This window comes from Lichenostomus cassidix, chromosome 1Aa, assembly GCF_008360975.1.
Source record: "Lichenostomus cassidix isolate B80296 chromosome 1Aa, HeHo_3.0, whole genome shotgun sequence".
Taxonomy (NCBI): domain Eukaryota; kingdom Metazoa; phylum Chordata; class Aves; order Passeriformes; family Meliphagidae; genus Lichenostomus; species Lichenostomus cassidix.
This window is the reverse complement of record NC_139480.1, coordinates 24,527,398-24,547,892: the sequence shown is the minus strand read 5'-3', so window position 1 is coordinate 24,547,892 and position 20,495 is coordinate 24,527,398. Positions and strand designations below refer to the sequence as shown.

The 20,495-nt window shown below is 37.1% G+C and overlaps 1 protein-coding gene across 1 annotated transcript; it reads left to right on the top strand.

Moving 5' to 3' along the window:
• Positions 1 to 1,103: 1,103 nt before the first annotated feature.
• LOC146443334 (uncharacterized) lies at positions 1,104 to 17,883 on the top strand. The gene is made up of 6 exons (XM_085042828.1): positions 1,104 to 1,270; positions 1,588 to 1,622; positions 4,438 to 4,661; positions 7,285 to 7,388; positions 9,435 to 9,616; positions 13,957 to 17,883. Exons 2-5 carry the CDS (start codon positions 1,613 to 1,615, stop codon positions 9,580 to 9,582), a joined length of 486 nt encoding a protein of 161 aa, XP_084898954.1. The 5' UTR covers positions 1,104 to 1,270; positions 1,588 to 1,612; the 3' UTR covers positions 9,583 to 9,616; positions 13,957 to 17,883.
• The last annotated feature ends 2,612 nt before the right edge of the window (positions 17,884 to 20,495 follow it).

Here is a 20,495-nt window from a genome sequence, read left to right as displayed (position 1 = left end):
TCATGGAAGGTTTTCAACTATAGTGATCCTAGTATGTAACAGCATTTTTATATAGGCATAGGCATATAATACTTATGAAAATACTGGTATGGAGAACCATGTAAATTAATATTCTGCTTTTTCCCTGAAGACGTTTTGAATGAGAGACTTTATATTATTTTTACAGAAACTTGATATGAACCTATATATATATATATGAAATATCACATTCACTTTATTTGCAGCATGCTTTAGCACAGTGCCAACATCTTACACACCATACAGTATTTATTTTATGTGAAGTTTATTTATGATAATTTACATTTTTAGTACACCATGTGTATTTGAAATATCCATATTGTACAAGGCCTTATTATGGCAATATACCTGGTGTAGAGTACTAGATTTTTTCTGTGAAAAATATAACCTCGGCAAACTTCTGGAAATATTGTCTTTTTCTGCCCTTGAAGTCAGTTTTGTGTTATGGATTTTGTTGCCTAAATATGTTTTAAAGGATTTAAAAGTGCTCTGTACAGTCTTAGCTTTGTTTCCAGTGAAGCAGATGGTAAGAATTTGACATAGCTGTAGTGCTCATGCTTGGCAAAGCCACAAGTAAGTGCACATTAATTTTACTGATTTCATTACAGTAGCACATTAGGGGCTCTCCTGAAATCAGCCCCCTTCTGAAGGCCTCTGTTTAAATACCTGGGGTGAATTAGTTCCAACTCAGATTGCTTACAGCACAGCAAAGCCTACAGGGGAAGAAAATCAGATTCTGCCTGCTTGGATCCCACTCTAGATCCCAATGTTGCTTCCCAAGTTATGTCTTCCCTGCAAGCATTGCCAAATAATAAATTGTTCATGGAATATCACTGACTGTAGATAATACTTTACCCTGTATTTAGTTATTGTACACTTTATGCGTTTCTACATTTCTAGCTCTACAGCATTCAAGAGAAAATAACAACATTTGTGAAAGGATCTAGGGTTTAGCACACCCAAACATCCTAGAACTTGTGTCTTATTCCAAAAGACTAGATGGTGTTTGTTCCACAGCACTTGAGAACATGTCATAATACTTTTAGAAAGGTGGAACATCCTTTCATGGAATCGCAGAATTCACAGAATGGGCTGGAAAGGACCCCAGTGGGTCATGTGGTCCAAGCTCCCTGCTCAAGCAGGGTCATCCCAGAGCACGTGGCCCAGGATTGTGTCCAGATAGTTCTGGAATATCTCCAGTCAGGGAGAATCCACAGCCTCTCCAGGCAAGCTGTTCTTTCCTGCCAGCTTTGTAAGTATGTGAAATACAGGTTCCCACACTTACAGGTGCAGCAGAAATGAGCAGCAGCATCCATGTCAGGCTGATGGCACATTCTGTTTACAATGGCTTAAGTAACCACGATAATGAAATAAGCAGGACTGTGGGCATAGAAACTATACAATGAAAATTTAGAAGTGCTTCTGCAGTTAGCTGATTTTAAAGAGTTTCTGATGCTACCCATATTTTTTTTTCATATACATTCTTGACTTGGGAAAGTGAAAAATACAGAGGGGGACCTTAAAGCACTTGATTCTTAGAACAGACAGCTCTTTTTATTCTTTGTACAGTGTGCCTATCAGAGTGGCTCCTGGAATGTGCCATGGTAAAGGAACCAATCATCAGCAGCACCACCAATAACAGTAACTGCATTTATATGATCTAGCAATTATCACCTGGCTCCACGTCAGGTATTTGGTCTGTGCTTACGATTATATATAATTTCCTCTTTTTACACATCAGTACATAATTGTGGTGACTTCTAACAGCCTCATAAAACCTCTCTTACCCTCAACATTCTATAAAAAGTTACTGTGTTAGGATGGTTTTCTAAAAATAAAAAACAGTTTACCAAGTTCTTGGTAAAATTTCAGCTGTCTCCATAATTGCATGCCTTCCCATCTTCCCTCCCTGCAGATCTCTGGAATGTCAAGTTTCAGTTCTTGTGGCTGACTCCATTTTCAAGGTTTCACGACAAGTCATTAAGGGAAATTGGCTATTTTTCTACCACTGCTTCCTGGCTTCTTGTTTTTATCACCACCTCTATTAAGAAGATTCTTGAAAATTGATTTTATGTCCATAGTTTCCCATTTCATAGAAGTCATAACCAGAAAGGTGGCCATAAGGAAATAGGAAAGGAAGATGCTTTGGTCACTTTTGTCATTTTAGATTTGTAGATTTAAGGTATATGTTCTTCAGGGAAAACTGCAGAAGGGTCTGTGAAGAAGCAATCTGCTCCTTACTCTCCAAAACATCAGTGTCTGTTTCCTGTTTCTTCTGTCAATAATGCCTCCCTTGGAAGAAGATTGAGTCAAAGGCAGCTGAAAGGAAGAGCAGTTTTCACAATGGAAAAGCAGTTTTCACAATAGAAAACCATTTTTCTTTCTGTTTGAAAAGAAAGACAGTGCATAACTTTTCACCCTTTTCATGTTGGCATCTGTCCTGCATATTCATTGTCCTTTTTTGCAAATGAATGATGCTTCAACGTCAAAAAAAAATGCTCAATATTTGTTCAGTGCCTTAAAGATGCAGTGGTTAGTGTTCCTTTGTCTTTACAAACTTAATGCTACCAATAGAAATAATGAAAAAGGACTTGACACTGATTCTGTTTGACTAGTGCATATATCTGAGTATCAAAATAGTTAAGCCAGACAGGTTTCAAGAATCTAATCCTTTCTCTTCTTCTGAATTTTGAGGAATCCTCACAATCTTTTAATTCCTTTAGGGTTTTTCTTGCAGGTTTTTATGTGTTTTGTTTGTCTGTTTGGAGGAGGTTTGCTTGTTTTTTCCCCCACATAACAACAATTATATTTTCTATGTTGCCATGAATATGAACTTCATTATTTCTTCTTTTAAAAGGCATCTTTTTGGATTAGGTTTTCATTTTATTGTGTTGGCTGAAGGTCTTTTGTACCAAACAGGAAATTGAGTAGAGATTCAAGTAGTTCTGTTCTCTGTTATGTGTCTGGGATATCTGATTTGTTATTTCAAAGATGACTTCAAAATGGGCATCATGCAGTGTAGATTACTCTCCCTTTATTTTGTGAGTTGTCATCCAGAAAGATTAAAAATACAAAAAGCATGGGAAAATGGGAGTTTTATTGGTAAGATTTCCTTCTCCATCACAGCTCCAGCATCACTGACCTGTTCTACGTTCCCTATCTACAAGTGTTCTTGCTGAGTCCTTTAAACAAATCGGAATTCCAAAAGAAGCAAATAATTTCCATACTGTCAACAGACAAAATGAATATTTCTATTAAATTGTATGTTTATTTTGGAGTTCACAAGGGCTTTTATTGTAGTTTTGTTGTTGTTTTTAATCTACTAAAAAATGAATTTACTTTAGAACTGTTACACTAATCCAAGTAGTGAACCTCTTAACTCATATTTAATTTGAAAATATCCTATGCAGTTGATTAAATTTTGAGTTGAGTTCTTTGGAAATAAACTTCTTGTTATTGATGATGTCATTAGTGCCAGGAGATATTCATTTCCTGTGAAGGACTGTAATAACCCACTGGGATTTTTTTTCCTTTTTTCAGTCCCTGCATGATAAATTAATAATTCAGATAATTTGTTTATAAACTAGGCTGTAGGGGGACATTGCTGAACACTACAAATAAGTTTTTGATGTAGTTATAAAATTATTTCCTATGCTATTTATCATTTCTTAAACCAGACACTGTTGATGAATATTCAACATCTGCATAAAGCACAGGGAAACCTTTTTAATCAGCACTAATACTGAAGCGTGAATTTTCTAATCAGCATAACTGGTGTGTGGTGTGGGAACCTATAGGGCTGGTGAATTTTTCAGATTAGGGAGTGTTAATGGATGGAAGAAGGACAGGCGCTGACAGCTGGGCATAGATCTCATTCAGTTTTTGTACTTCTCTGTCTTTCAGGAATGAAATCAAGCCATGGGGAAAAAAATGCCTTGGAAAGCATAGGCTACCATCCACAGTGGCCCCAGGCTCTCTTTGGATAGCAGGCTGGTGGCACTGTTTCAGTGGGCTTTGACCCAAACAGACCAGCTTCTGCATCATTTGCAGATTTGTAGTTTAACAAAATGGTGTGTTGTGTGGGGCAGCTCTCTGGATTTAAATGCATGGCCTAACAATGAAATCCAAGTTGTTCAATGCTTCTCTTGAACTATAATTCATCCTCTCATGTACTTGTTTTCATGGGCCATAGATACACAAATAGATTTTATGTAATTTCACACTGTGTTTTCTATGTCAGAAATAAGTGCTGATTTTGTCAGGCTAAAAAGTTGCTGATGCTCCTGGTGAACTGGGAGACAGTTTGAGGAATGTCTTCCTCTTTTTTTCACCTGAGTTAACTAGATGATGTTAAAGACTGCTCTTTTTAGGTTTTTCTCCTATGTTCTCACTACCATTTTTTCCTTCTCTTGACTTTAGAAGACAGCTTCTTTCTCCAGCAAAGACAAAGCTTTAAGATGCAACAGTTCTGCTGCCTCCATTCCCATTTGGCCCACGGTCTTCCTTGTCTAAATAGTGCAGTGCAAATGTTACAGCAGACAGCACTGTCTGCCCCAGCCCTTTGCTGGGGTCTCCTCCTTCCATGTTGGGGATGTGGAATGGAAAGCCTGTCCATGCTCCAGAAGCTGTTGCTCTCCAGCCGGGTAAATTCCAGCCAGTGCTGCACTCGTGGATTATGTTTTCTCACATACAAGACCTTATAGTTGTTCTTGTTGAACTCCATAAGGTTTACAATGACTTGAGAATTAAAATATAATGAAATCTTTTAAACCACACCAAATATTTATGACCAACTTTGTTAATGTAATGCTTCTTACTGCAGCTGTTAAGGCTTTCACCATCTTCTTTTTTTCTCTCTAGGAAGTAAAAGCACAGGTCCTGACTTGTTTTATACCCAGACAAACATCTCTCATCTTCCAGACAACTACAAGATTCATAAGTGATAATAGTCCACCCAATATACTGCAAATATGATCAGGCCTATTCTTTTAATTATTTCTCAGAATTTTGTTTTTACAGTGCTGAGACATTATATTCTGAATTCCCAAGAAATGCCATATAAATTATCAAGCCTTTTCAACACAACAAACTTCTTGTAATCATGTTGTATTTTCTAGGAGGTATTTATGTACCTTGTAAAATCACCATGTAAGAACACAACTGGGAGCTTCTGTTCAGCAGAAGTAGATTATAATGGCAGGTCAAGACTTACACATACTGCAGAGCTTTGCAGCTAAGTTTGTAATTCCTCTTCTGATTTCCCATTCCTAAAAAAATCACTTAACATGATTATTCCAGTATCCATATTTTCTGCTTACAAACTACATAATAGGCTAAATAAAAGCTATGTCTACTTGGTGATAATATCTTAAAATATTGTAATAACTCCATACCTGCTATTATTAAACAGTGAGAGTTTATACTCTCCTTTCATAACTGCTGTACCTAGCCTCTGTGAATGTTCTTTGAGCTGGTATCTTCCCAGCATTTCCTTCTTATGTCCACTTAAACACATTATAACAGCTCTCACCTCTCTGTCTCTTTTAGTCCTATTCTTCTCAAATATTCTTTACATGTCATGAATTCATCAGCGCAATAGTTTTTCCTTTTTTTTTTCCCACAAATTAATAGCTTGAGAGTCAGATTAAGCTCGGGATTTGCTTTGCAGTCAATGAGAAATAGCATACTGAGCAATTGTTCCTCAATAACCATGAAAAAAAATCCATTTTACAAGTCCCAGCATTTGGCTTGTCTATCCTCTCAAAATTGCTGAAGGATAAGGGCACCAGCCAGTTAACAGAGGTGTGAATAATGACTGCAGCTAATGAGACATACCACAAAACCTGGGCTTTTTCAAATAGTTGGCTGCTACTATCCAATAAGAATACAGAAGACTTTTTGGTGTGGAAATGTTTCATAAGCTATCAATTAGTGAGGAAACAGTTTTCCTCCCTTCTGTCTGCCTGAAACAATCCTTTCAAGGCCTTTCAATATGTTCTTTTTCTCGGTATTTAGGCAGTATGCAGTAGATCTATTTTTTCCCCCCAGAAATTAGCTAGCTGTGTTCACAATTTAGAAATATTTATAGAAAATTATTACTCAGACACTGATCTATATTGCATTTTGAATGGGGAATGATTTTTTGAGTTAGCATTGTTGCAGTTTTTTATGATATAGTTGTTCTGCACTTCTTTCACAGCAAGAATCTAATAATATAATGTGTGTTCCGAAGAACACATTAAAATGACATTATGTGATCAGGATGCCAATTATAGTATGAGTAAAGACTAGCTATCAAGCTACAGAAAGTCAGTAATTGTGCTGATATAAACATAATGTTTATATGCCTTGAGTAGAAAAAAATGAATCCTATTTTATTACTTACATATGATTATTGACAAAACACTTAGGCATACATTTTCAAAGTGTTGTATGCGTTTTTAGCTGCATGACTCCCATTTAAGTCAATAGGAGTCACACAGTTAAAACCCCACGCAATGTTTTGAAAAATTGCCACAGAGAAACCTCTCTTTTATTGCTAAGCTGCACAAACCATTTTATTCTCTAGTAGTTCTTCCATGTGCCATGCTAGCAGTGTTGGCTGTCAGTAGCCAGTAGTTAAAAAACCCAACATCCACAGGCCTCCAAATATGGTGGTCTATTTAGAAGTAAATGTAAAAAAAATAATAACACAATTTGTACTTCTATTTCTCCTTTCATCAGTTAAATGCTGGCGTTTAATGCTTTTATTTAATTATGCCTCATATCACTCCTCCAAGTAGGTGCACTCCAAGTAGCTGCCACCTTTGGTGGCTCACTCGAGGAGACAAGGTGAGTCAGTGGAAGAACAAAGAATTGAACCAGTCCAGCACCAGGTTCTTGGTCCCTTGTTCCAGCTATGAAATACTCCCAACACACAAAGAGTCATCATTCAATAGTATGTAATGCATATGAAATGCTAACATTAATTGAAAATGGCACCGGAGTGACCTCACTTCAGTCTACTGAGGTCTGATATTGCTTCTTTTCACTCATTAATTCATTAATTAGTTTAAAAGGGCTAATGGAAAACAAAAATATTCCATTTGCCAGGGTAGATCGCTGCTGAATATTTATATAATTTTTTATTATTCATATGGAATCATAAGTGCTTAACAGACAAATCATTGTAGGGTTTTTGTTGTTGAAATAAACACAATCCAGAATTTTTAGAGCACATCAATTTAAAGGACTGATAGTATCTTCTCTATAATTTGACTTTGCAAGGCTAAAGAAGCTCTACAAGAACAATTTTATGAACAGCTTAGCAGATTGACAGACGTCACAACTCATGCACTTCCATTATGCATTGATGGTCTCAGCAACTTGCAGTAAGAGTGAGTGGTATCATATGAAACCTTTTTGCTTATTATAGTTCTCTCTTCGGCAAAAAAAGATAACGTTATTTGTTTAAATGAAGAAGCACACGAACAAATTACTGGTCATTATTAGTACCTATATATAGAAATAACAATTAATACTTTTATATATATGTTGGAGAAAATTAAGAATTTTAAATGTACCATTAGCTATGGTGTTCAATTCATCACCTTGGAGTTTTGGGTTTAGAGCATCTTGTTGGGACCTATGTATATATTATAATATACCTTCAAGTCTTCTCAGCTGAGATGCATGCAAGTTCTCATAAACTTTGGCTGGCCTATTAATGAACAGAAATGTTAGCCATGCCCACATTTCCTTAGAAAAGAAAGTATAAATTAGTGCGAAACAAAGGTCATAATGATTGAGAATTTTCACAAAATAAAAACTAGAATTAAATAAGATTCCTCTTACCATTCTATTTCATTTAAATGCAACATTTTTCTTATTTCGCTGCAATAGTACTGCCATGCTCTAAGGCAAAAATTGTTTTTCCTTGTCGATTGTACCCTTGTGCCTTTGTTGCTTGTATTTCTATCGACATTGAGTGCATTATCCATTGTTAAATGATTGATAAAAATTGTTAAATAAGGCAAACACTCTACTCAGTGTAGTGTAATGAGGCCTATCAAGAAGGAGAAATACTTCTCGTCATGATATTAAAATTAAATGTAGCATTTTAAAAATTCTTGACATAAATACAGAAGTTATTTATCTGGACCAATGCTTTTTCTGTAAGCCCAGTGTTCTGTATAAGTCATTGACAAAGAACATATTTTATTCTGTAGGATACTTTCATTTTCTTCTTCTCAAATGCATTTCGTACTTGCAGTCATTAACCCTAACATAATCTACAACTGTATGGCTTTCCTGTGTAGGGCTGTAACAGCTATTGCTGTCCTATTTTGCCTGTGGTTTTGCATACCCATAAGAATTTTTTCCACAAAAAATGTGATACATCCACTCATATTTAATTGTCTATGGTAAACATAGTCCTATTCTTGACTATATTAAAATACTGAATTTAGCAGCTGTCTCTAAATTACCCACATGCCCCAGTTACCCACATGCCCCTCGTCTGCCCTCCAATTCCAGTCAAGAATATTTCCAAGCTAAAGGAAACTAAGCTAGCTGCCATAAGGCAGCCAGTACCTGTAACCATCAGGATACAAGCCAACGATGGTGTCAGTACCACATCCAATTGCTTTTGGCTCCTTTTCTTTGTGACAATATAGTCATGCAGAGCTGAAACCTTGACATGAATTTCCATTAAGTCTCAAAAGCCGACTTTCAGGCTAGTATCTCCATACTTGCCTACTGCAATTACATACCCAATACAAGGTATCTCTGAAAGCCACTGACTTTTTTTTCATTTAAAAATCCATGATTTTGATCTTTTTAATGATGTTGCTTTACCTCTGTGAAACCGACCTCTCTGTGTCCCTTACTTAGAAGGTGACAGAGTCTTACCTGCCATGTTTTTTCACAAAAATTTTCATCTTGATGTAATTGGTAATGTTTCCTGTTTTGTTAAATGAATATCCCTGTTTTCAGTACATTTATTATTTTTAAAGTTACTAAAAATACTCCTTTACATGTTGATGTAAGACCATGGATCAGTAGTTACTTTTCTTAGGTGCTAGCTTACGGAGCAGAGCTCATCTACAAAAGTAAAGATGATGCATTATTAACAATGGCTTTGAAAATCTGAAATCCTCTTCTACCTTAGTTTTCAAAACTGCTCTTCATGCTGTATGTTCTCCTCAAGGAAGTCCATTAACTGGTTTTTTTGTTGTTTTTTTTTTCTTTCTTTCTGCTAGTTTCTTCTCCTCAGCTTGTAATATGTAAGAATTCAGATTTTGGATCTTGATAAATTCTCATTTCCCTCTTAACCCCTTCCATTCCTTCTCTGTGATCTTATTTATTGAGAGAATTTCAGTTACATAGAAGGGCAGATGGCTCACAAATTCCTTTTCTTGTGGTTAATTTCCATTCAGTCCTGAGGTTTCTCACTCTGGAGAAAGGGGCAGGACCCCCAAAACCCCACAAAAAAAAGGTCCGCGCTGTGATGTGAACCCCCACGCAAGTGGGGGCCAGTCAGAGCCGGGGCACCGTGAGCACGCGGTAGTGCACAGTGTGGCATGAAGCTCGGGCGACAGAAACTACGCAGGAACCATGGGTGAGGTGAAGGAACATACTGGAGACTGTTTCTGTTCTTCCAGGGGGTTTATTTGGGGTCTTTGGAGGGGTTGCAGGGAAGGGGAAAGGGGGAGGAAAGCGGGTAAAGGGCAAGAGGTCTGAGAGCCCAGAAACAGTAACGCCTGGGCTCATGCCAGCATGGGCTTATAAGGGAAGGGAAGGGGAGGGATTGGTTCTGGAGAGCCAATTCCGGAAGGTCTGAGGGGAAAAAAGGCAGGGAAACACACCAATAGACTTCTGATAAGGCAGGGTGTATATTTCAAAATAGCCAGTAACATACAGAGCAGGAGGACAAAGGAAAAACCTTGTGGAGCTTTGCAGAGCCACACTGCAACACAGTCCTACAGAGGAACCTATTTATTTCACATCTCCTTTTTGTTCCCTTTTCTGTTCATATGAAGCCACAATTCAATGAAAATGAGATATTTAACTGCAAAAATGTTAAGGAACTAAAACCAAAACTGTATGCCTTCTTTTGCTGTCAAAGACCAACCTATATTCTTAATGTCAAACCATCTGGGGACACCAAAGCTACATAGCAGCAAGTAAGTATCGTAACATGTGCCAACAGGAGCTCATCATACTAAAAGAGAAGGTCCTTTCCTTCTTTCTGTATGTAAATTACTTGCCTAATCTTTTCTAATGACGTCCAAATCTGTAATATATTTAACTTCACTGGTACTTTGTGAAATATGCATCCTAAAATTCAACTAAGGTTCATTACATTAATTGGTTTAGGAAAGGCCACATAGGAAGATGATGGTAGAGAGAATAACTGATCATAAATCCTTTAATTAACAATGCACAATAACATATATATTCCCCGTTCATAATTGTATATACACAGCAGGCCTGCAATCCAATTTTTTTTTTTTGTTCCGAGGAGGAGTTTTTTATATATTAACCAAAGTAATTTAATACAAAAAGACCTAAGACAGTAGTGATGTTTAGCTGCTTTTCAGGTTATGCAGCAGAAGATTCATGTTTTTCCAGGTCTGAAGAATTTGAGCTTACGTTTGTGATGCTTTTATTTATCTGTATCTCAACGATTAAAGAACTTAAGTTCAACTTTTGGTGTAGAAAACAAAGTCCTCTAGGTGCCCCTGGTAAGTTTGCTCATCAGCTGTGTCAGGAAGTTCTCTCCCACACACTCAAGACTGCTTCCTCTCTGCTGTGTTGGGTTTCCATTTAGTGAAATATCAGCCAGGTGCTTATAGAACTTGCCTCTTCATCCTGGTTGGGTGGTCTATAACAGAGTCCCACCAGGATGTCTACCTGGTTAGCCTTCATCTTTACCCATAGGCACTCAACTTCATCATTACTCCAGCCATCCCACCATGTTTCCATGATGGAGACTATGTCATAGCTTTCCTGCTGCACAATATATTCCAACTCCTCCTGTTTTTTTCCCACACTATGAGCACTGGTGTGGATGCATTCCACCTGAGCTATCAATTTCACCCCAACACTGGCGTGATGCTCCCAGGCTCATCTCTAGCCAGCCTCATCTTGTCTCCTTCCCCTAGGTTTAAAGCCCTCTCAATCAGCTCTGTCAACTCATGGGCTAAAATCTTTTCCCATTTTTAGATAGTTGAACCTCATCTGTCTCTATCAGGCCTGGTGCCACATAAACCTCACCATGATTGGAAAGGCCAAATACCACAGATGGCACTAGCCTTTAAGGCATGTGTTGATCAGGTGGGTCCTACTGTTCTTGGTGGCTAGACATTTTTCTTAGGGTTGTAGGTTCATAATCCCGAAGAAGACAGAATTGCAAGAATTCTTCCTTCTCTAGGATGAATTCTAAAGTAGATTTTTACAATCACTAAACCTTCATTTAAATTATGTGATTTGTATTATTTTGAATTAATATATTTTTATTTATTTTTCCATAGAAAGACTGGTTCCTAGTGTTTGGCAAATATTAAAATACATTGTTGAAACAAGTTTTGTATCTGATGCTTCTCTTTGATAGCAAGTTAGATATATGAAATCTTTGCATATTTATTTTAATAAATTTACTGCTAACATGGAGATCTATGAGTTTAAATGGATATTTCCATTTTGTTAGTATATGGCTATTGCTATATTTTTTAGTCTGGTTCAACCGAATGGGTATTATGGCTTTATACTTGATTTCTTCACAAGACTATTCTTTTAGAGAAGCACAAAATTGTTCATATTTTTTAATATAAGCAAAACAGACTTAACTTTCTTCTAAATATGGAATGCATAAATTTAACAATTTTTCATTTTAGTTTGCTACAATAAACCACCTGTAGCCCTCAGTTACTAGGACATTTCTGTCCTGGCATATTCTGTCATGTTGGAAGAAGCTCTGCTGGGACATTTGTATCAATCGTTTTTTGGTTGATACACACAGCGGAGGCCTGATCATTCCATATGGCTGGGCTAAGGTGTAATATATTCACTCCTACTTTCCTTAAGATACTTTATGAGAACCTGGAGGTTACTCAGGTAGAGAAGCAGACACCCACTGTGGAAGGGGCCACTCCTGTGTTGCTGCATGGCTGAGTTCCTGTTATTTGCTTTTTGTCTTAGGAGGTTTTTTTAACTTTCCGTTTCAGTATTTTTCTTCTTGAATCCTTGAGCTGATATCACCATTTCAAGAGTTTCAGTTCTGTGTTTTTACTTATTTTTATCTTTCGTGGTTTTAGCTCATGGATTTTCTCATACCTCCAAAAACTATTTTCTCAGCAAAACTGAGCCAAGGTCACAGAGTTGTGCTGTATCAAACTAAGCCTTGGATACAGAGAGTTGAACCTCCATGCCAAGGGTTACAGACTTAGCTAGAGAGTAGGACTGAGCCATTTCCTTTTGCCCTCATAAAGGATTTTAGAATTAGTAGATCTCATCTGCCTCAACCTGGTTTTGAACAATATGTTGGAGAAAGAAAAAAAATCTGTAAAATTTTTCCACTCCCAGGCAGTTTCTCACCTTTCAGTGAACTAGTAATTGAATCAGTTTGACTGAAATGAAGAAAATATTCTCTTTGCAACTGTGAAAGATTCTACTCTGCCAACAGCTGTTTTTCATTTCAACAGACACTGAATCTAGTCACTTTCCTTGTAATTTCCACAAATTCAGATTTAGCATTCAAAATAATACATTAACTGATGTTTTGGGATTCCTATTTATATTTTAAAATGTACTTTCTTAAAAAATTTAAGTTTTCTAATCAGTCTTGTAATGCTCTGCTATCAAACTCTCTGAGAATTTAAAACAGGACGGCTGCATTCAAGCTGTCTCTTGTGAATAGTCTGTGAATAGCACTAGATCTCTAACTGTGCCTTGCAAAGGTTTTCAAAACCAAGATCTAGCTGGCCAGAACCAAAACTGTGCTGAGGCAAGTCAAACAATTTAACAATATGATTATCAAGTTTCAGTGCCCAGGAATGTTAAATTTAATAATACAGATATTGCCTTACTGGATGAAGGCCTGGATATGGTACGGGAAATATATCGTTGGTGAATCCCATAAGGAGTTGCGCATATGCTGCATGGCACCCAAACCTTTGAGTGCATTCAGGTAGCAGATGAAAGGACATTTCAAAGCTTTTATAAATTATTGCTTTATACATACTCAAGGAAATTGTGGGATTAAGTATGTTCTGGGTATGTATACATTTACAATAAAATTTTCATTTTCATTCTTAGTTCGAACACTGTAAATGGACTTATACAAATGAGTTTTTATTTTGAGTAAACATCCCTATTTTTCAAATGTTTTTTCAGTGGCCCTCTTCTAGGAATTGGCCCTGTTGGGTTTTTTTTTTCCACAGGTGTTGTATCGCGGTCCGGGAGGGTGGCACAGGCTGGCTGCCCCCGGACCGGGTCTCTGGTTCTTGTAAATCCCACCGGATCCAGGGCGAGCGGCCCCCGAGGTTCTGTGGCATGGCGGCAGTCTTCAAACCACGTCAATTCAAGCAGGAAAATAGTGATACGAAGGAAGAACTGGACTCCATCTCTGTTCTACTAGGGATGTTTATTTGGGGTAACGGGAAAAGGGGTGCAGGGAAGGAGAAGGGGAAAGGGACACAAGGCAGGGAGGGGATGCTAGCAGCCCAGAGATGGAAAAGACCACGAGGTCATCTGGACATCGCCTTATAAAGGGAAAGGAAGGGGAGGGACTGTCTCCCCTTGAGCCAGTCCCGGGGAGTCTGAAGGGAAGACAGGCATAGGGAACCCACCAATAGATTTTGGGATACAGCAGAGCATATTTCAAAATGAACCAATAGTATACAAAGCAGAGGGACAAAGGAGCACATGGAATCCTAAAACCCACGTTGCTACACACAGGTCTTAATCAAGAGCAGGAGAAGGCCCATTGAGGAGTAAATTCAGGAATAAAAACATGGTGGGAATGATAACTTCTGGTACTAATAAAGTGCAAAGAACAAATAAGTTTTAAGTAGAGCACAAAGTGGGTAAGATTTCTGACAGTCATCATTCAACAGAGGCTTTGGGAAAGGCTGGATGATGTCAGGGTAAGCTTTTCTTTGGGCTTGATGTTGAATGCATGCACAATTTTAATAGCAAGCACAGACAGTATCTCACTCTTGCTTAAGATAAATTGTTTAACTATTTAGCATTTTAAAGGTCACCCTGTTATTTTTAAAAATAAAATTTGGATTTTTAAGTCAGTGAAATTTTTTCCAAATTTTTATGTAAGTACTGTGTACAAACAAAAAATGCCAGACAGTTCAATGTTGTCTAAGGATCAAATTATAGAACACTAAGCTTCTTGGAAAAGTAAATTTATAAAGGGAAGATAATTTTTGTTCAAGAGCAGAAGCCTCTCTATATAGAATTACATGTGTACACAAGATAATGAGACATATGACATAACAATCATCTAAAGAAAGGGTGTACTTAGTACAGAAGTCATTGAATTATATGAAAAATAACAGCTTAGAATTGCAAAATATTCAAGTACAGGTTACTAAATCCTTGGATCTATCAAACCAGACTAGATACACAACTGGAATGCAGATTCCGTGTCATGAGTGTCTGGCCTGTGCCACAGTCATTTGTACATTTGAAAGAATAGATTTGTCTTCAGTTAAGAAAGGAGAATGGGATCAGCACAACTCATGTGCTGTGCTTTTCTAACAGCATAACCTTTTTTCAGAAGAAATTCCGGGATTGCTGCAAGTTAAACCAACATTCTACAGCCAATCCTACGGCATTTTCATTGTCTTTCCCATCTGTAACCCTCCGCAGGTATATGGCTCTAAAAATGCCCTCCACTAGAGAGTAAGCTGTACTCCTACAGGATTTTGGGTAGTCGGAGTCCAGCTAAGTGCATCCAAAGTGCTCCTGAATGAACAAGAGAGATAAGAACCTCCAGAGCTGAGTAGAGTCCAGGCATTTGCTTAACTAGTAGCATTCAAGTGTCCTGTCAAAATTCACATTGTTGTTCTCAGACTGAAAACAACACTGATATACCGTAAAATGCTTAGAAGAAACAGACATTCTCCTAAAAATTTACTAATTTCTGGTTTTATATTGTTACACTCCAGCTAAATAATGACTTTTGTCATAATTTTAAAATTGAATTTATTAAATAGATTGCTGAAAATTATTCAGTCTTAATTCAAATCTGGTCATTAGCTACAGATTTTTAAAAACAGCTGTCAGCTGCCTTTTCCCGGAGGTCTCACTTAGTATAAATTTCCAGTAAGTATACATAACCCAAAGTACCTTTTTTGTGTCTGTAATTATCTCCTTATATTTCTTTAGGTGGGATTGTCTTAGGTGTGAAACATAAACAGTCTCAGGGTGTCAGAGATATCTTGTTGTTTGGATGCACTTTTCATGACAAGAAAATTTTAAAATTTAAAAGAAAATTTAAATCATATTTTCATTCAAAAATATGACCCTCTCTGAAATTACTTCTGACAGAGACCTGGAGGGGTTCTTTTGCTGACATAACTGTCCATTTCTGCCTGGACTGCCAGCAACAAATCAGCAATTGTGTTTTGCAAAATATTGTTGTTCCAAATTTGTGTTATGTTTGGGTTGTTGAACTGTTACCTATACAAGGTATAACTTGTTCAAGATTCAAGAGTCTACACATGCAATAAAATATATCTGACCAGAGATCCAGGAATGATTTTAAAACTTCAAATATGCGTGTTAAGGGTATCTGTGGATTACTTGTTTGGAATGTACTACAGCTGCCCTGAGTGCCCTAAGTGAAAGTTGTCCTTCCAACGAAAGAAGTTGCCTTATTACTATAAAGAGATTATCCATGCTAAATTAAGGAGTGAGAAGAATGATGGATGTCAACAGGAGATGGAGTACAGTGGCTTTACCTGGTTTCAGCTGCACAGATCTCAACAGCTAGCGAATTCATCTATAGCAGAGTCAGTCTGGTGAAGGAGCCTGTCTTGCCAACACTGTCAAAACTATGACTGATACCAAAAACATCATCAGAACTAAATGGTGTTTAGTTCTAAACAGAACTAAAACCATATGGTTTATCATTTTTCCAGTCCTGTCATACACAGGTGTCAGGTTTCTGTAGTTGCTTGTTCCTCATCGAAGACACATTGCTTTTAGTTTTTAAGATTAAGACCAATATCTTTTTTAAAAGATTCTGTTAAGGAAGCAGTGCTTCTTGACATAAAATTACACTTGTTAAGGGTAGATTTTATTTAGCACAAGGAGGATTGACTTTGAAATAAAATCCAACAGGTTTCCCACTTGATTTTGATTTAATGGACGTCTTTGGTAGAGGACCTCAGGGTAGGCTGGCTCTAGCTATTTGTCTTTATACTGGGTAGTTTATATATTTTAAGAAAGTGACAAATGGCAGCTTTAAAAAAACTCATTATGGTAATTGATTATTATAGGAAAACTTTGGAAACCTTATGAAAGAGAGCCATATTCTCTAAGTGTCTTAGCTTTAATCCAGATTTGTAATTAGAAGAATCCATAAACATTTATCACGTTAAGAGAGGTTTGGTCAGAAGGTTTAGAATAAAACTCTGGAGTTGCTTTACTGTTCTGTGTTAAAATCACATACTTTAGCAATTTTTCCTTACCATGGGAAGATTAATTTGCCCATCTGAACAGAGGCCCACACACTCTCAGGACTGTTCTAAACTTAGTCCCGCAAGAAGTTTCCTGTGCACAAATGCTGAGAAAGGTGTCTGGACTCTTGGACTAATAAATTTATGAGTTTTCTTATCAAGTTATATTTTCACTGTGGAATTTTTTCAAGAATTTGAGCTTTCTATTATCCCTCCACTTTTTCTCCCTGGCCTCTCCTGCTATCTGAAACTTTGGGTGTCCCAGCAGGAAAATCATTTATCTCATGTTCCTTCCTTGCCTCACCTCCCTTATTTTAATTTGTTCTTGTTCAACCAAATTTTGTTCTGACCAAATTTTGAGATTCCAGTCCTGGATCCATGTGTAAGATGGCATTTAACTCATATTTAGTTCAAGGCCTGTTGGTCAAACAATTTATTTATTTAAGCAAACAAAACATTTTATTACATTACAGCTAATGTGGCTAGAATTTTATTTTACTTTCATTAATGAAAAAAAAATAAATATCTCAAACATGAAATTTGGGACCAAAGTTTGTCTATCTAATGTTACATTACCAATGCCTATGGAAGGCAGAGTCTACATTTCTTTTCTGTCTTTTACAGGGACAATAAGCACAGGAGAGACTTAATCACTGTTTGCAGAAATGCTGAATATGAAAAATTATCTCTTTGATTTCAAGTCCTTAATCATGTCCAAATCTGAAAAGTGGTCACTGTCCCTGTGTACCGAACAGTAAATATTCTGCAGTTGATTCTGTAAGAACCTTTTGCTCCTGATTTAGGTCTGTGATATGTCACTCAGTTTGATTTCTTGATTATCTAAGGGGGTATCCATTTCATGTTTCTTCTAAAAAAGAAAGGAATGGATTGCTCAGGATAAACCGTAATTGAGCATAAAAGATAGAAAATATTTGCAAAGCCATACGTTACTCTGGTGCACACACTTAAACAGTTTTCAGTCTAGAGAAGGTCTTTTGCAGAATGATTTGTCAGGCATAACCTACCATGTATGTAGTAGTAGTAGATATTTATTATTTCTTTTAACCAGCTTTCATAGTGGTAAACCTCAACATTTATGGTGTTTTCTGTTATGGCACCACATCTTGCAGTCAAATCAGTATACAAGAATGTCATCTTTAATTTCTAAATTGTGATCCTCAAAGTGTGAAAAGATTGACTTTGTCAGCTTAGTTATGTATAAGGCTCAGAAGTGAGAATGAAAATTAAATAAGGATTAAAAAAATCCTAAAACTTCCATTGTTTTTAACAGAAATAGCAATTTTTAGAGAATTTCCATGACAGTTTTATGAGCAGAGTTAACAATGCCACTTATTTCTCTTTTTTAAATACACTTTATTGCTTCAGATGATGTCTTACATATAAATTTACATGTGTCTAAAACAGGAGCAAGACACAAAATCTGAGAAATGAAATTAAGTTTTTGAAAGCAAAGTTTTTTTGACTCTCTTAAGCAGACATATTATAAAACCAAGCCCATAACAATTACGTTTATTCTTTCCCCAAAGCAAGCTACATCTTTTAACCATTAAAGTTTTCTTATTCCAGGTTTGCTTCAGTCTGTAAACCCCTCTTTAAGTGTGAAATAAAAATCATTATTCCTTTGGCAACTATACAGTTTCTTTGTCAAAAGCTGCTTCATTCAAATATTCTGCTCACAAAGATATGTTACTTGGCATCTTGATGTATATGGAAAAAGTGAAAGATATTTGTTAATAGCAGAGGAGAAAATTCATGTTCTTTGTGTTTCCCCATAACAGATTTTTCAAGTTAGCCATTGTTTCAGATGGCTAAATATCAGGTAAACAATGAAAAGTCCAGGTCTAACCCTCTCAGTTCTTTTATCTGTATAGTCGGCCGGAAAAGAGCACACTGGCGTGTGACAGGATCAGACAATAAGATCTCAGTCTGATGCAAGTACTTTGAGCTGCAGCTGTGTCCAGTTCTGGGGACCTCAATCCAGGAAGGACACTGAGATGTCCAGAGAAGGACAAGGAAGCTGCTGAAGGGTCTGGAGCACATGTCCTATGAGGAGCTGCTGAGGGAGTTTTGCGTTGTTTAGCCTAGAAAAAAGGAGTCTCAGGGGAGAGTTTATCACTCTCTATAACTACCTGAAAGGAGATTGTGGTCAGCTCGGGATCAGCTGCTTCTTCCAGGCAACTAGTGATAGAACAACAGGATATCGTCTTAAGCTGCACCAGGAAAGGTTTAGCTTGGACATCAGGAAGTTCTTCACAGAAAGGGTGATTTGATTGAGCATGGGAATGGATTTCCCAGGGAGGTGGTGGAGTCACCATCCCTGGAGTTGTTTAATGAAAGACTGGATGTAGCACCTAGTGCTATGGTCTAGTTCACATGGTGGTGCTCTGTCAAAAGTTGGACTTGGTGACCTCAGAGACTTACGCTACTTAATATTTAAAATTCTGCTAGTTTTATCCAGGTGAAGTTGGAGTCATTACATCTTTCATTGCCTTAAGATATAAACTATTGCTGTTTACAAGAATTTCAGACCACATCTCACCCTCTGAAGACATAGAAATGTAATTTCTGGAAAGCATGCCAGACTTGTCTAATTAGGTGAGAGTCAAACCTCAGTACAGAATCCTTTTTTCACTTCTCAAAGGAAAATTTCTGCAGCAAAAATGTAGTGTACTCCAGCATGTTCCTAGATTTGGCTGGTTGGAAGACTGGAGTGGTAAATGGCTTGCATTCATTGGCACAAATGAAAAGAAAGCCCCAGAGACCAATCTGAAATAGGATTGGTCTCACATATCATCATAACACTTAAAGATAGATATAAAATGTACAAATGTATAAAATGTAGTCTCCCTTTGCTTCTTTAAGGGAGAATATTTCATGTCTCAAAACAGTTGGTCTGACCAGTCTTGAAACATGATGGCTGGTATATTTAAACTGAAAGAGGGTAGAGTTAGATTAGATGTTAAGAAGAAATTCTTTACTGTGACACTCGAACGAGTTTCCCAGAGTAGTTGTGGAGGTTCCGTCCCTGGAAATGTTCAAGGCTAAGCTGAATGGGGCTTTGAGCAACCCGATCTGGTAGAAACTGCTGTTGCCCACGGCAGGGATGTTGGAACTGAGTGGTTTTTAAGGTCCCTTCAACCTAAAACATTTTATCATTCTATGATATAAAAAGGTAACTTACAGGTCTGATCAGCCACATGTGCTCATCTCACCTGGGCCCATAGATTTCTGGGGAAGTGTTATATTTACTATGTAGTCTAGAGGAAATAAAAGAGAGTAATTCCAATTCACTCTGCAAACTGAACAAGAACAACAGTCCAGTGATTGCAAAAGGGCTTCTACACCAATGCATCTCCTGATTACTGAGCATTATGTTAGAATGGAGATGCCTTTTGCCTTTCTTCTAAGGTATACTCTCAGAAAAGCTAGAAGGAATTCAATTCTATTTTAGTGCAATTTCATTTGCATGTATTTGTCTGTATTAAAAAAAATCAATATTTTATGCTTAAAGGACAGAATATTCTCTCATTAACCCTGCAGAGGTCAGTGGGATGTACAGAAACTACAGTGGACATTAATTTCATATCATTCACATACAGCAGTTTCATCAGACATTTCCAAGACGCAAAACACTGTCATATGGGAATGCATTCAGCAGTATGATTTTTCACAGTATAAAATGTTTATTAGAAAAACATATGCTTCATGATACATATGTTCCTATGTTTTAATGCATATTTTATAGCAATTTTTCTTTTTACTGTGTTATTTTCATCTTTT

Coding starts and splice junctions, on each gene's coding strand:
- LOC146443334 (XM_085042828.1), top strand. Junction 4,662..7,284: donor AGCTGTTGCTCTCCAGCCGG/GTAAATTCCAGC, acceptor TGACTTTGCAAG/GCTAAAGAAGCTCTACAAGA. Junction 7,389..9,434: donor GATGGTCTCAGCAACTTGCA/GTAAGAGTGAGT, acceptor ATTTCCATTCAG/TCCTGAGGTTTCTCACTCTG.